General features: G+C 47.1%; 2 protein-coding genes across 10 annotated transcripts in view; one reads left to right on the top strand and one right to left on the bottom strand.

The window, feature by feature from the left end:
- Tmem218 (transmembrane protein 218) overlaps positions 1-7,967 on the top strand; it is a 32,603-nt gene extending 24,636 nt beyond the window's left edge. For 4 of the 6 annotated variants that reach the window (XM_087204447.1, XM_004874487.3, XM_013069152.3 and 1 more), the window contains one exon: positions 1,288-1,842. In XM_087204447.1, the coding sequence (XP_087060573.1) occupies positions 1,288-1,422 (135 nt within the window). In that variant the 3' untranslated portion in view covers positions 1,423-1,842. Of the gene's footprint in view, positions 1-1,287; positions 1,843-7,671 lie in introns of those variants that run through there. The other 2 variants (XM_087204397.1, XM_087204409.1) reach the window with 2 other exon arrangements.
- Positions 5,163-12,325, bottom strand: part of Slc37a2 (solute carrier family 37 member 2) — a 28,009-nt gene continuing 20,846 nt past the window's right edge. For 2 of the 4 annotated variants that reach the window (XM_087203748.1, XM_087204228.1), the window contains exons 13-19: positions 12,273-12,321; positions 12,037-12,110; positions 11,716-11,794; positions 11,517-11,614; positions 11,186-11,250; positions 10,925-10,978; positions 5,163-9,280 (exon numbers count right to left, since the gene is read on the bottom strand). In XM_087203748.1, coding sequence (XP_087059874.1) covers positions 10,948-10,978; positions 11,186-11,250; positions 11,517-11,614; positions 11,716-11,794; positions 12,037-12,110; positions 12,273-12,321 — 396 coding nt within the window. In that variant the 3' untranslated portion in view covers positions 5,163-9,280; positions 10,925-10,947. Of the gene's footprint in view, positions 9,281-10,924; positions 10,979-11,185; positions 11,251-11,516; positions 11,615-11,715; positions 11,947-12,036; positions 12,111-12,272; positions 12,322-12,325 lie in introns of those variants that run through there. The other 2 variants (XM_021251910.2, XM_087204256.1) reach the window with 2 other exon arrangements.

Below are 12,325 nucleotides of genomic sequence, written 5' to 3'. Positions count from 1 at the left end.
TTTGCTAGATACCTTGTCTGTCAACACTGTATTAGTTTTCTGTTGCTGCAGAAACAAATTACTGCAAATGTAGTGGTCTCATAGTCTTGCAGAAGTCCAAACTAAGTCTCACTGGGCTCAAAGCAAGGGGTCTGCAAGGCTTCGTTCCTTCTGGAGGTTCCAGGGGAGAAACCGATTCCTCACTGTCCAGCTGCTAGAGCCGTCCTCCTTCTTCATCTTCCAAGCCAGCAGCACAACTTGCATCTCTGGTCCTGCTTCCATCTTTACATCTCTTTCTTTAACTTAAGAACATTGGGCCCACCTGGATCGGGCACTCCAGGCTAACCTTCCTATTTTAAGAACAGTGGATTAGTAATTTAATTCCTGTTGTTGTGTAATCTAACATATTCTGTTTCTGGGGATTGGGATGTGGACATCTTTAGGCCATTATTCTGTCTGTGACTGTTACCTCTCAGTTATTTTGGATTCTCTTCTACCTATGGGTTTTCAAAGCTTCAGTAAAGTCAGCCAGTCACAGTCACTTGGTTTGTGTTGCTATACATTAAATTGTGTTTTCCTGTCCAAATTTAAGCACCACCATTTGGCTCTGGGGAGAGTGGAGTTCTGGGGGTGGACAGCAGGTAAACAGGTAGAGCCAACACCAGTTACATGTTTTTGTCAGCAAAGATGAGTAGAATTAGGGCATCAGGTATGACTGGTTTACCATATCATGAGGCAAATTCCTTATCCTTTTAAATATTTTCCCATCTCAGGCAAATGTCCATTTTTTCTCTCCCTTAGGATACTGGGTAACAAATGTTAAGGTTCAGAGCTCTTCTGATGACAGCCATAGAGAGGCACCATCTCATTTTGAAAACAAACCTTTGTCAATGGCAATGGGTTGGTGGTTTTTAGGGTTGGGTCCTGTGTGCAGGGGTGTTGTTATATTATTGTATTTTAATGTATGTTTATGAGCTTTCCTAGGACCAAGTAAGCTACCTATTAACTCTTTCAGGTAACTGATTTCAGAACATGAAAGAATTCATGCAGGAACTTCAAAGCATTTATAAACCTCCTAAATTGAGGTATTCCTTCCCTGCATTTAGTAATCCTTTGTATCACCTACTCAAGGAGTTGAGGGAAAGAAACCCTTTCTTATGTATTTGCAGAGGAGGTTCAGGGCAAGATATTACTGGAAGTTCCACATGTGGATGAACAGACTTTCAGTGCATTCATCACAGATTTCAGATTAATACAGCCCAGACGATGACATGGTAGGGATTTCATCTTGATGCTTTCTTCCCCCAGATTGTGGATGCCTTTTTCATTGGGCGCTATGTCCTGCTGGCTTTCCTCAGTGCCATCTTCCTTGGGAGCCTCTTCTTGGTTCTAACTCATCATGTCCTGGAGCCGGTCTTTGCCAAACCACTGCGGTCCTCCTGAGCACTGTCCAGGAAGCAGAGACCCTGGCCCCCTGTGCTGCATGTGGATGCCATCGATGAGCCGAAAGTCACTCTGAAGAGCCTTGTTTTTACAGCCTTCATGTCTTAAGAGCAGGGGAGAGTCCATCTTCACTTAGATAACTGTGGTGAGCCCTAGACTCTAGAAACGGGGTTGTAAAATTGTCCCTGTGGGGCAGAATCTCACCTGCTTGTTGTCATCTTACTATCTGTACTTCAGGAATTTCATCTGTTTGGAAAGGGAAGCAGTCATCTGCTCAGAGCAGATTTTCAATAGCTACTAGTAAGTGGATTTTGGAGTACTTTGGCTTCTGCTGTCTAGTAGAAGAATCTGGTCCTTTTGGTAAGAGTGTGTGAATTTTTTTTTTGTACTGAGAAATAAACCTGAGGCCTTCACACTGAACTACATCCCCAGCTTTTTATTTATTTATTTATTTATTTTACTTTTTGAATTTTATTTTTGAGACAGGGCTTGCTAAGTTGCCCAGGTGGGAATTGAACTTGCTATCCTCCCAACTCAGCCTCTCAACTGCTGGGATTACAGGTGCATGTGAGATTCCTAATGATGAAGTTAAACTCACTTAGAAAGGAAAGTACTCAAATGTTAAAGTTATTTTAATGTGATAATTTGGAAGGCTTATTTAGATGTTGTTATCGACCACTTTGCATATAATTCCACGGAACTCTATAAAGGTAATAGGAGTCACTTTCCCTTTCTCTAATAAAGCAATAAACAACACCCAACAGCTGACTTTCGCATCAAACTTTTAGCCACAGCTTTCTGAAGCTGGAATTTTTATATTTGAAGTTTGATTGGGAATTAGAGGGAAGGCATATAAATGGTGGGTGACCGTCTTGCTGCCGTAAATCTCTGGGTTGTTTTTCTTCTAGTATCTGTGGCCTCTGTGTGCCTCATTTAATTACTGGAGGAGTCCTTTAGGGGTTGTGATCTTGTGTTTTTATCTTTGTAGTGCTTTCTCCAAGCTAGTTAAGAATGTACATTCTCAACATTAGATTCTTATACTTGTCTAATCTCCCAAACTCAGTGAAATTTGTCACTAAATGAAGGGGCTGTGGTCCAGCCTGGAGCTCCATGTAGTGTCCCATGTGAGTCTGTATCAGGAGGCTGAAGGGTCTGCACTGAAAGCCAGGAGATGATGTCCAATGTGAAAGCTAAGACTGGAGCTCTTCCAAGGGAAACAAAATCAATCCTTCCTTCTTCAATTCCCTTTTATAGCGTTCTGGTGATGATCCTCCCTAGGGTGGGTCTTCCACACCCAAGACTATGCTGAGCCAATTTAGTTGGGCATTATTTACTCAAATTGACAGTCAGTCAACCTTCCACCCACTGAGCTCTGTAGAACTTTGAGAGCTTGAGGGAGATTAAGGCCACTTCTCCTTGCTTTCTGTCCTGGATCCTATTGTCACGATAGAGAGGTCCCCAGTCCTGTCTCCCCTGAGGGGCTCAGCCCTAAATGACAAGAGGCAAGAGCTGGTGTCTAGCAAGAGTCCTGGACTGGTGAGTGTCAGGCAGAGTTGCCCCTCCACTTAAATTGTTTCCTTTAGCTCCTCAGTTTGGGAAAGGCTTGCAGAGAAAGCTTTATTCAGAAAGTCTTAAGTCATTTTTTCCCAGTTTTTAAAATATTTCTTTTTTATTTATGTTTTTATCAGCACATATTTACCATACATAATGATCATGTTCATCATAGAGAATTTGTACCTGTATATAGTATGTCTTTTTTTTTCCCTATTCCCCTCCCCATTTACAAAAGCTTTCCCATTTGTTTCCTTCCATTCTCTCTCTTTTTTTAAAAATCCCTTTTCCCTCCCCACTCCCTTGTTCTCCTTCCCATTTGAATATGTTCTTCCTACTTCCCAATATCTATCCTCCATTTGCTCCTTATTTACCTCTTGGATTTCTCACACTATAGAAACAATGTGATATTTAAACTTGTGTGTCTGATTTATGTCACTTAAAATTATGGTCTAAAGAAGACCAAGAAAGGAAATCGTTTCTTAGGCCCATAGATAAGAGAAGAATCACCCCTCCAAGCTTATCACAGGAGAGAAGAGAAGGGAAAACAGGGCAGACTTGCGGTTCACTGGTGCCTCTCTGACATGCACACTGAAGCTTCCAGGTGTCCCACCTCTGTGCAAATTTGGAGCCTGCCGCAGTGGGACGCTGCCTTCTAACAACCACACGTGGTCCTTGCACCTTTTCCTGAGATACTTGCTGAAAAAGCAACTCTGGGAAAGCTCTTATTTCTCCAAAAAAGGTGTGCAACTATTGAATAATAGTAAAGAGGTGATTATTTACATGGAGAAAAATGTGTTAAATTTGGAAAAACAATTCCTTCTCAAACAACACTATTAATGCTGCAATATTTAAACCTGATGTGACTGACAAATTTGTGTTTTAAGGCTGGCTTTGAGGAAAAAATACACTTTGTACAGTGTATTTCAACTAGGCCTGCCTTCTGTAGTTCCTGGGTCTGTAATGACCAGATGCGATGAAATGGATGATAGATTATTTCTTCCTGCATCTCTAGAAAATAATATGTGATCCTGGAACAAAACTCCATGGGGTGGGTCCCAGAAGTGGAAGGCTGAGAGAGCTCATAGTACATTTTGGATACTTGGGCATGGGGTGCATCTATAGTCAGTGTCTGAGATGGCGCCCCATGTCATGGTCTTCCTGCAGACTTGGAGCCCTCCTCTAAATAGAAATCATCTTAGTGTTTCCTTCACTATTTTGGGGTCAGTTGGCTTCAGGGTAGGTTTTGCTGTTCTGTTCCCTCTCCCTAGAGACTGGTGAGCCCTACTGTTTAGAAGTTGGGAGGGAGAGTACATGCAGGCTCCTCTGTGCAAATGGTTTCTTTTGTAGCCTTCCAAACTTGTCTCCTGACAAGCTAAATTAAAAGAACACCACCTCACCCCTTTGCCCCTCCCCCCAAATAGAGATGTTTGTTTGATCCTTTAGGTGGTGCTCTGTGTTACGTTCTAGAAGTTTCTCAAGCCAGCAAAGCACTTAGCAATTCCTTGATAAGTTCCTTAAATTTCTCATTTATAAAAATAGAAGTAATACGAATATTCCTTTTTTGATGCAGGTTACCTGATATTTAAGGTACAAATGCATCACAAGTGTATGACTTGTGGGCACTGGGGAATGCCTAGTGCTCATTCACACGACACACAGAGTCGCATGCCTGTCAGGCACAGAGCAGTGGTCCTGCCCCAGCCAATCGCTGGATCAGCCTGTCCCGCCTGTCTCCCTAACTCCATCTCAGGATGAAGACATCCCAGTTACTTTAACATGTTTTTATTCTAACAAAGTAATCTGTTTCTTGTTCTGTCAAGACATAAACTTTTTTTTATTGACTCTATTTCATCGGTGCTGCAGCTGAAGCATTTCTGTTTTATTCTCAGTGTAAAAAGAAACCTGCTGCCATTATTTTGCAGAGGAGAAACAGAAAAAGACAGAAAGGCATTTTAAAACCTTCATAGCTAGTTAGCAGTAGTACTCAAAATGTGACACCAGCCCAGCCTCCCAAATGGATCCCTCACATCTCATTTCTTGGTTTACAGATCATTTTTGGCTTTCAAACAATTCATTTTTTTCATTGGTTAATGCTATATTTTAGCTATTTATACCTGCTCATTTCCTCAATTTATATCTTAAAAGGTAAAAAAGTTCCATTAAAAAATTCTAATTAACATTGATAGTACAAATAACAAACATTTTATTTCAACTCCTTAACTTAAAACTTTAAGTATCTGCCTGTAGTTATACAGAAACAAGTTTCCAGATGTGGGAATCAGAGCCGTATGGAAAGGAACCTGGAAAAGTGTTGATTATCCTCATAGGAGCATAAAAACTGAGGATTGGAGAGGCTTTTATAGTTCATAGAGTTCAGCCTTCAATCTCCAGATCCATCCCAAAACTTAGAAAGAAGTACACTTCACATGCTGAAATCACAATTTTTATTACATTTAGCAAACATGTGCCCGGTATTTTTCTAAGTAGGTTGTAAGCAGTAACTCCTGTCATCATGCATTAGCCCAGCAAAGTAGGTCCTCTTACCATTCCCACTTCACAGAGGGGCGCAGCACAGACTGGTGAGCTGGGCACCTTGAGACCGCTCTAAAGGGGAGGCAGGGGCCAGGATTTGAGGTCAGGCAGTTTGGCTCCTTGTTTACTCCTTTCTATTAGTCTGTGTTGCTATGTAAGACAAAAACAGGACTAGAAGGGACCAGGATCAGGCAATTTGAATCCGCTTGATAAAAACATCAAGGAGAAGCAGCTGACTGGTGGAAATTCCAGAATTTTAGGAACTAGATAAGAGTCTGGGGCAAAGCAGTGAAAAGACAAGTGGGACCTCAGAGACAACTTCACTGATCAAACCTGTGTTTTTGGCAGGTCTCTGTTCTGTTAGACTTTGACCTCCCCTTACTGATAAGCACCAAACAATTGAGCAGCTACAGTAGTAGACTGAGTTTTCCTGAAGGATATAAAGGACTCTGTGCTTATGCTACATGGCTGCCTCCCTATTTGTTTTTAAGCTTTGGGGATTTCATTGTTTTCCTGTCTAAATTGATCATTTCCCAGATTTACTGTGAGTATTAGCTTCCCATTTCTGTTGTAACTTATAACCATTAGAGTGATTTAGAACAACACAAATTTATCTTAGAGTTCTAGAGATCAAAATTAGAAATGGGTTTTATGGGACTAAAGACAAGACTTGGAGACTCTAAGGGAGAATCCACTTTCTTGGCTTTTCTAGCTCATAGAAGTCACTCGCATCCCCTGGCTGGTGCAGTGTAGCATCTTCCAGCCTCTGACGCTCCTGCCTTGTGTGATTTATAAGGAACCTTGTGGCTCCATGGGTCTCCCTGACAAAAACCAGGGCAGTCTCCCCATCTGGAGATCCTTAAATCACCTTGGCCAAGTCTTGTTCGCCAGGGAAAGTTATATATTTACTGGAGGTGGGAATTAGCATGTGGCTGTCTTGGACTGGGCAGGGGCACGTTCCACCTACCACAGAATACATATACTGCACAGCCCCGTCTTCCAGCTGTAAGGGTCACCTCTTTCCACCCCACCCCCACCATCTTCCTGTCCCCACAATTTCATGTGCAACATCTGTTACTTTATCCACTTCTCAGTTTCCTCCAGCAAATCGCCCCGCCCCAGACCCCCAGGCCATCCTGAATTCCTTCCTCCCAATTTGGGTCTTAGTGGTGGCTTCCCAATTTAAACTTTATCAAGAGCTTCTTTCCCATTCTTTCCACTGCTTCTTGTTTCCCCCACCCCCACACTAGCCCAACCTCCCAATGGATCTCTAAAGGAGAAACGCAAAGAGTTATTGCTTTTTAATTACAAGTGCTATTGTAGCATCTATAAGGAAGAACACTTTAAGCTTAATTGAGACCAAATGTGAAGTTAAATTAAATGAATAACTAATTAACGTAATGCTCTTCCATTAGCCCCATGTGAGTGTGAGGGCCCAGAGAGAAGGCAGGTACCAGGCCTCTGGTGAACACTCAGTGCCCAGCTGAGGGGCAGGGAGCCTGGAGCTGGGAGGTCAGTGCAAAAGGGACAGAGCTCAGGGCTGCGCCCCCCCCCCCCCCCCCGCCGTCCAGCTCCCACCCACAGCGGAAGCCCTCGTTCCTCAGCTGGCCTCTCCCACCTCTCTAGTGCCAGCTTCTCTGCTGGTAGGAGCTGTTTGTCTCCATTTCCCAGGGGCATGGCGAGTGCTCATTCTCACTCCCCCCTTCACTCCCCTCACTGCCTTATCAAGCCAGTCATCCAAGGCCCAAGCCACACACTGATTCCTCCAATTGCTCTGGGATCACCCCTGCCAGCCCATCTCGTCAGGGCTGGACTGACAGTGGGAGTGCTCTCACTGTGAGTCACTACCTCCGTTGCTTCTTCTTCTTCTTTTTTTTTTTTTTTTACGTTTCTTATGTTCTTAACTTTTTCATATCCCCTATCTTGTCCCCTGAGGAGACTAGCTCCTTAAGGCCGGAAGTGCATTTAATACTTAGCACCTTTCACAGCAATTCTGTGAGGTATGGAATGTTATTGCCATTTTTTGATGAGGAAACAGATGTAGAGGCCGTAAGTGGTGAGGTTGAGGAAGAGAAGGCTTCAAAAAAGTCATCCTTCCTACCTTGACCTTCATGGAGCAAAGTTGGCCAAAGGGAACCTCTCCTATCTCCTTTCCAAAAGCAGGACAGCAACAGAGGCCATGCTGGGTTTTACCACGGGATTATATCGCCATCTAGTGGCTTAGAGAAGTAACACAGCGTCTCCTTCAGCGGGTCCCTCCTAAGTGATGATGTCATAGTTCTTCCTGGTCTTCAGAAACTGAGCACGAAGCCACACATCACAGCTCCTATGGAGGACTCTGAGGACTTAGAGGTCGCTGGAAGACTCCTACTTTCAGAGCTGAAGTGAGCATCGTGCATATGGAGCTTACTGAGTTATCATCACACAGCATACAGCCCACTTCACTGCTGAGGCCGACATGTTCAGCTAACACACCTGCCATGCAGCATCCTAATAAATACAATGATTGTATCTAGCATGGACTCTTGACTCCCTGTGTGCTCCAAGTCATGGGTGTCATGGTCATGCTGGTGGTCACCAGCGCCTGCACGCCAATCTTGTGGCCCCAGGACCCTGCCTCAACCACCAGTGTGAACCCCACATGCTGCTGCCATACCAAGCCCTACCAAGGATGAGCACAGGCTCAGTTGGCAAAGAAAGTCTGCATGGTGCTGATGGGCAACTGAAGAGGTCAGGTGGAAACACCAGGAGCCAGCCTGGCATGTCACAATCCGGGGTGGGGTGGAGGGATTGCGTGCATCAGGACACTGGTAGGGGTGCTGCAGGTGCCTCCAAGGAACTGCACATTAGCAGCTGCTCAACGGGCCAGGCAGCATCACCATTTCTTGTGCCCCCAGTGCTCAAGGCATAAGTCCTTTCTCTGTCCATTGTCCCCTTCATTCCTACAGCAGCACTGGCATGCAGTGGGCACTCAGTAACCAATGGGATTTCATTCTCAAAATGCTTAATTTACATGAGGGTATTTTCAGTCATGCTCACCCCTGTCAGTCCCCACAGCACTGACCTTGATGTCACCAGCCACTGAGACATTGTCAGGGGCTGAGAACCAGGGTGAGGCAAGGGAGGTTCACTCTCAGGGTAGGCACAGCACGAGCCAGCGAGCCCCTGACATCGGGTGCCTGCCGAGGTACCGCCTGGCCCCACCCTAGTCTCAGCCCTGGAAGAACAGTCACAATACTTTAATCAAAGCCAGAGAGGGAGTTATAAACAGATCAAAGGGAGGATAGAAGAAGAGGGTCGAACTTGGGGAAATACACAGAGAAGACTGGCTCCTGACAAAGGGACAAAGAGAGGTCGGGCACATTTGAAACGGGGTGAGATGCCCCCTATAGGCACAGGCTGATTACAGAGATTAAAATCTAACTCGGGAAGGAGAGATGCACCTTTGACCCTAGAGAGCCTCTGCCTCTGCCTGGGAATCTGAGCAAGCAGGAGACTGAGCATGTGTTCTGATCCCAGTCCTTGTGCTGGCAGGCCCAGCACTCAGGCCCTGAGTCTTCCATTTCCTCATACTTGGCAGTCCCCTTCCATGGCAAGTCTTCAACACCCTTAGCAGCCCTATGGGTTGGGCTTGGCTGTTTGGGGTTAGATCGAGAGTCTTTGCTTCTCCCCTCAGTGGAAGTTTCCGTTGTCTTCCCATGGGGAGCTGTTTGGGGACCCAGTGGGGACCCTCCACGATTCACTTCCAGTTGAGGCTCATATTTCTTTATAGCTGCAATGAAGAAGAGAGAGAAGATGGAAGAGAAGGTGAGATGCAATTTAATAAGCTCTGCCATTCATCTCTGCTCCTTGTAACCAGGGCTCCCTTTTACCTCTTGTACAAGGACCAATAAATAAGCCAATAAACCAGAAAACCAAAAAATTTTAAAATGTTGATGCCACACATGAAGCTTTACAAAGCCCTTTCACATATTCCATCTCATGTCAGCCTCAGATCAACTCTGCCAAATGCTGAGGGATAAGCGTTCCCATTGTGCACAAGGACAAAGAGGACCTGGGGGTGCACCCACGGTCTGAGCCAGGATTGTCCGGGGACTCCAGATCCCCCCACCCCAGAGCTCTCTGCTCCAGAAAATCCCTGCACACCCCCACAGGCCTTCCATAGAGGAGGCCCAGCTTGGGACCTCAGCAGTGCTGGAAAAGCCAACCCCACAGTCCTGGGTTTGGCATTTTTGGTCTATCGGGATCAGAACTACCCCCTGAGAGCACCTGACTCCAAGTGGCTGAGAACAGAGAGAGCTACAGTATCTAAGGCTGCGCTCCATTCCAGGAGGAGAGCAACGCTCATGAAATAGTCCATCTTTTCCCTTTCTGCTTCTTTTCTTCCCCTCCCAGAATCCCTCAAATGGAAGGAAATAAACCAAGCTGTCCAATCATGGGCTGGAGGTGTTGCTTAATAGCGGAGTGCTTGCCTAGCATGGGAAAGGGCCTCAGTTCCATCCTTAGCACCACTAAAACAAACCAACAAACAGAAACAAAAAAACCAAGGCTGTCTGATTCCCCGGTCCCCTCCTTCAGGACAGAACAAGGCAGGACAGACACTATGAATGTTTCCTGCTTATAGTGTTGCTTCCTGGTTTCAACTTTTCTCCTCATAATGATACCTTCCTAAAGTGGAGTACTTCCCCAGATACCACTCGGTTACCATGACCCCAGGGGAGTGATGGGGAACCCTTTAGAGCTTTCAGTAATACCAACAGCCCGCTGGGGCACACTTGACATAGGTTCACTACCACTGCCCCAGGGGTTCTTCTCATATTTACCATCCCATCCAGGTCCAGGCTCCATCCAGCTCCTCATTAGTAAAAGGCTCCTGCTCAGAAGGAGCCAGAAAGGCCACAGGGAGAGTCACCCAACCACCAGCACCAGTGAGCAGCTCAGCCTCTGGCCAGCCCCTAGCTCAGCCACTCTGTCCCCACACCCACCACCAAGAGACACCAGGCAGACAGCTCACCAGGCCAGGCATGGACACTTGCTTCAAATTTTGTTTCAGAGGCTCTGATTGGTAGTTGCTTTTCTTTGCACACCCCAGGCAGAGGGGCCAGAAAAACTTGGTTTCTGAACTTCAGGAGGCACCTGCAGCTCAGCTTGAGTTCAGTGGGAAAAGGATTCCCACCTTTGGGCCCTCTGTCCTAAGGGTGTGTCCCTCAGGGGAGAGGCTGCTACCCTGTGTGGTATCTCAGACCTCCTGAGAAACCCTTCTCAAGTACCATGCTCTGCCCGGGTTGAGTCTCTGGACCTGGCACCCAAGAAAAAAGAGAAAGTTGGAGAAAAAATCATACTGAGGAGAGAGGATTTGCATACAGCCCATGATCTCTAATGACATATTAGTCACAGACTTGAAGAAAATACTCACAAAAGTCATGGGACTTGAAAATACTATCGCGGGTGGGTTAGGGCCAGACTAGAGCTACGGAGACACATGGGACAACAGAGGACAGGTTAGTGCGGCTGGGATGGGGTGCGGTCCGCCCTGCCCACTGGGAGGGCTGCCTCAAAGTCCTTGGGGTCTGAGCTAAACCAGCCTCAGACTGAGTATAGGGTGGCTGAGCCCTGGGTGGGTTCCCAAAGGAAGTAAGGTTGGGAGAGATGGGCCTTCAGCTGCTGGTGGACTCACCCTCTGCCTCTGCTTAGGGACACCTTCCAGGCCAGGATCTCTTTGTACACCAACCGGCACAGGAGCTGTGGGAAGTCCAAGGCACAAGTGAAGGGAGAGCACCATGAGCACCAGCACACAGCTCCCGGGTCCAGCTGAGCAGGGGGCTGGCAGCAGAGAAAGGGGTTGCACAGTTTCACTGGACAGGGGATCACCCCGAGAAGCAAGTGGTTCTGAGCAAAGGCAGCTGTTCTCATTGTCCCAGAAGACTGGATGCTTTGGCCCTCCAGAATGCCAGTGTGGCAGGACAGAGCACCTCCAGTACCCATCTGTGTACCCCAAGAACTCTTACCAAGCAGGCCAGGATGTCAGCGGAGATGAGCATGTAGAAGACGTTGTTCCAGCCCGTGGGGGAAATGAGCCCAGCCAGCAGGGGGCCCAGGGCCGCACCTGTATGGAGGGTAGCCAGGTGAGATGGGTCCACACTTCCCTGCCTGCCAGAGGACAGCATACCAAAGGGTCTGCCCAAGGGGAGGCCCAGGTTCACAGACCTATGGAGCCAGTGCCGTCGATGATAGCTGTGACGGTGGAGAGGGCCTTGGCATTGCCCTTCAGGCTCTCATGAGTTCCCTGGGGAGAGAGCAGACTGTGGGGCCCAGCTGAGCAGCAGCACCCAGCAGGACCAGGGAGAGGTTGACTCAGGGAAAGAAGAAATTGTGGCTTGAGGTTGAGAGAAAAGAGGAGCCCATGGTGAGTTCTGAAGGACTTTGAGGGTCTCGCCCCTGCAGGGGTGGAAAGGGGAAAGGGCTGGACTCAGAGGCTCTGGGAAGACCCTCAGAGCAGCCCCTGGGCCCTGGGGATGGCTCACTTACCAGGTCAGCAGAGACAGCTGTGGTGATGAGCGCATATGGGCCATTGACCAGGGCCCCGCAGATAATCAGCATCACTGGGGAGCAGCAGAGACGGTGCAGTTAGAGATGAGGGGCACCCACAGCCTCCAAGCGGTGACACCTCAGGCCTCCACCCTCCCAGCTTCTCTGATGTCCCCATGCCTGTGGATCCTCAAGGTTATGTCTTTCCTGTGGACCTGCAGGACATGTCTTCTTACCCATGGAGCTGGCGATCCCGTTCTGGCCCACGGAATTGTACAGAAACATCTGT

This window comes from Heterocephalus glaber, unplaced genomic scaffold, assembly GCF_053883595.1.
Source record: "Heterocephalus glaber isolate CG9 unplaced genomic scaffold, H.glaber_assembly_v1.0 deba00000006, whole genome shotgun sequence".
Taxonomy (NCBI): Eukaryota; Metazoa; Chordata; class Mammalia; order Rodentia; family Bathyergidae; genus Heterocephalus; species Heterocephalus glaber.
Note: the sequence above shows the minus strand (reverse complement) of the source record. Positions and strands in the feature narration are given on the sequence as shown.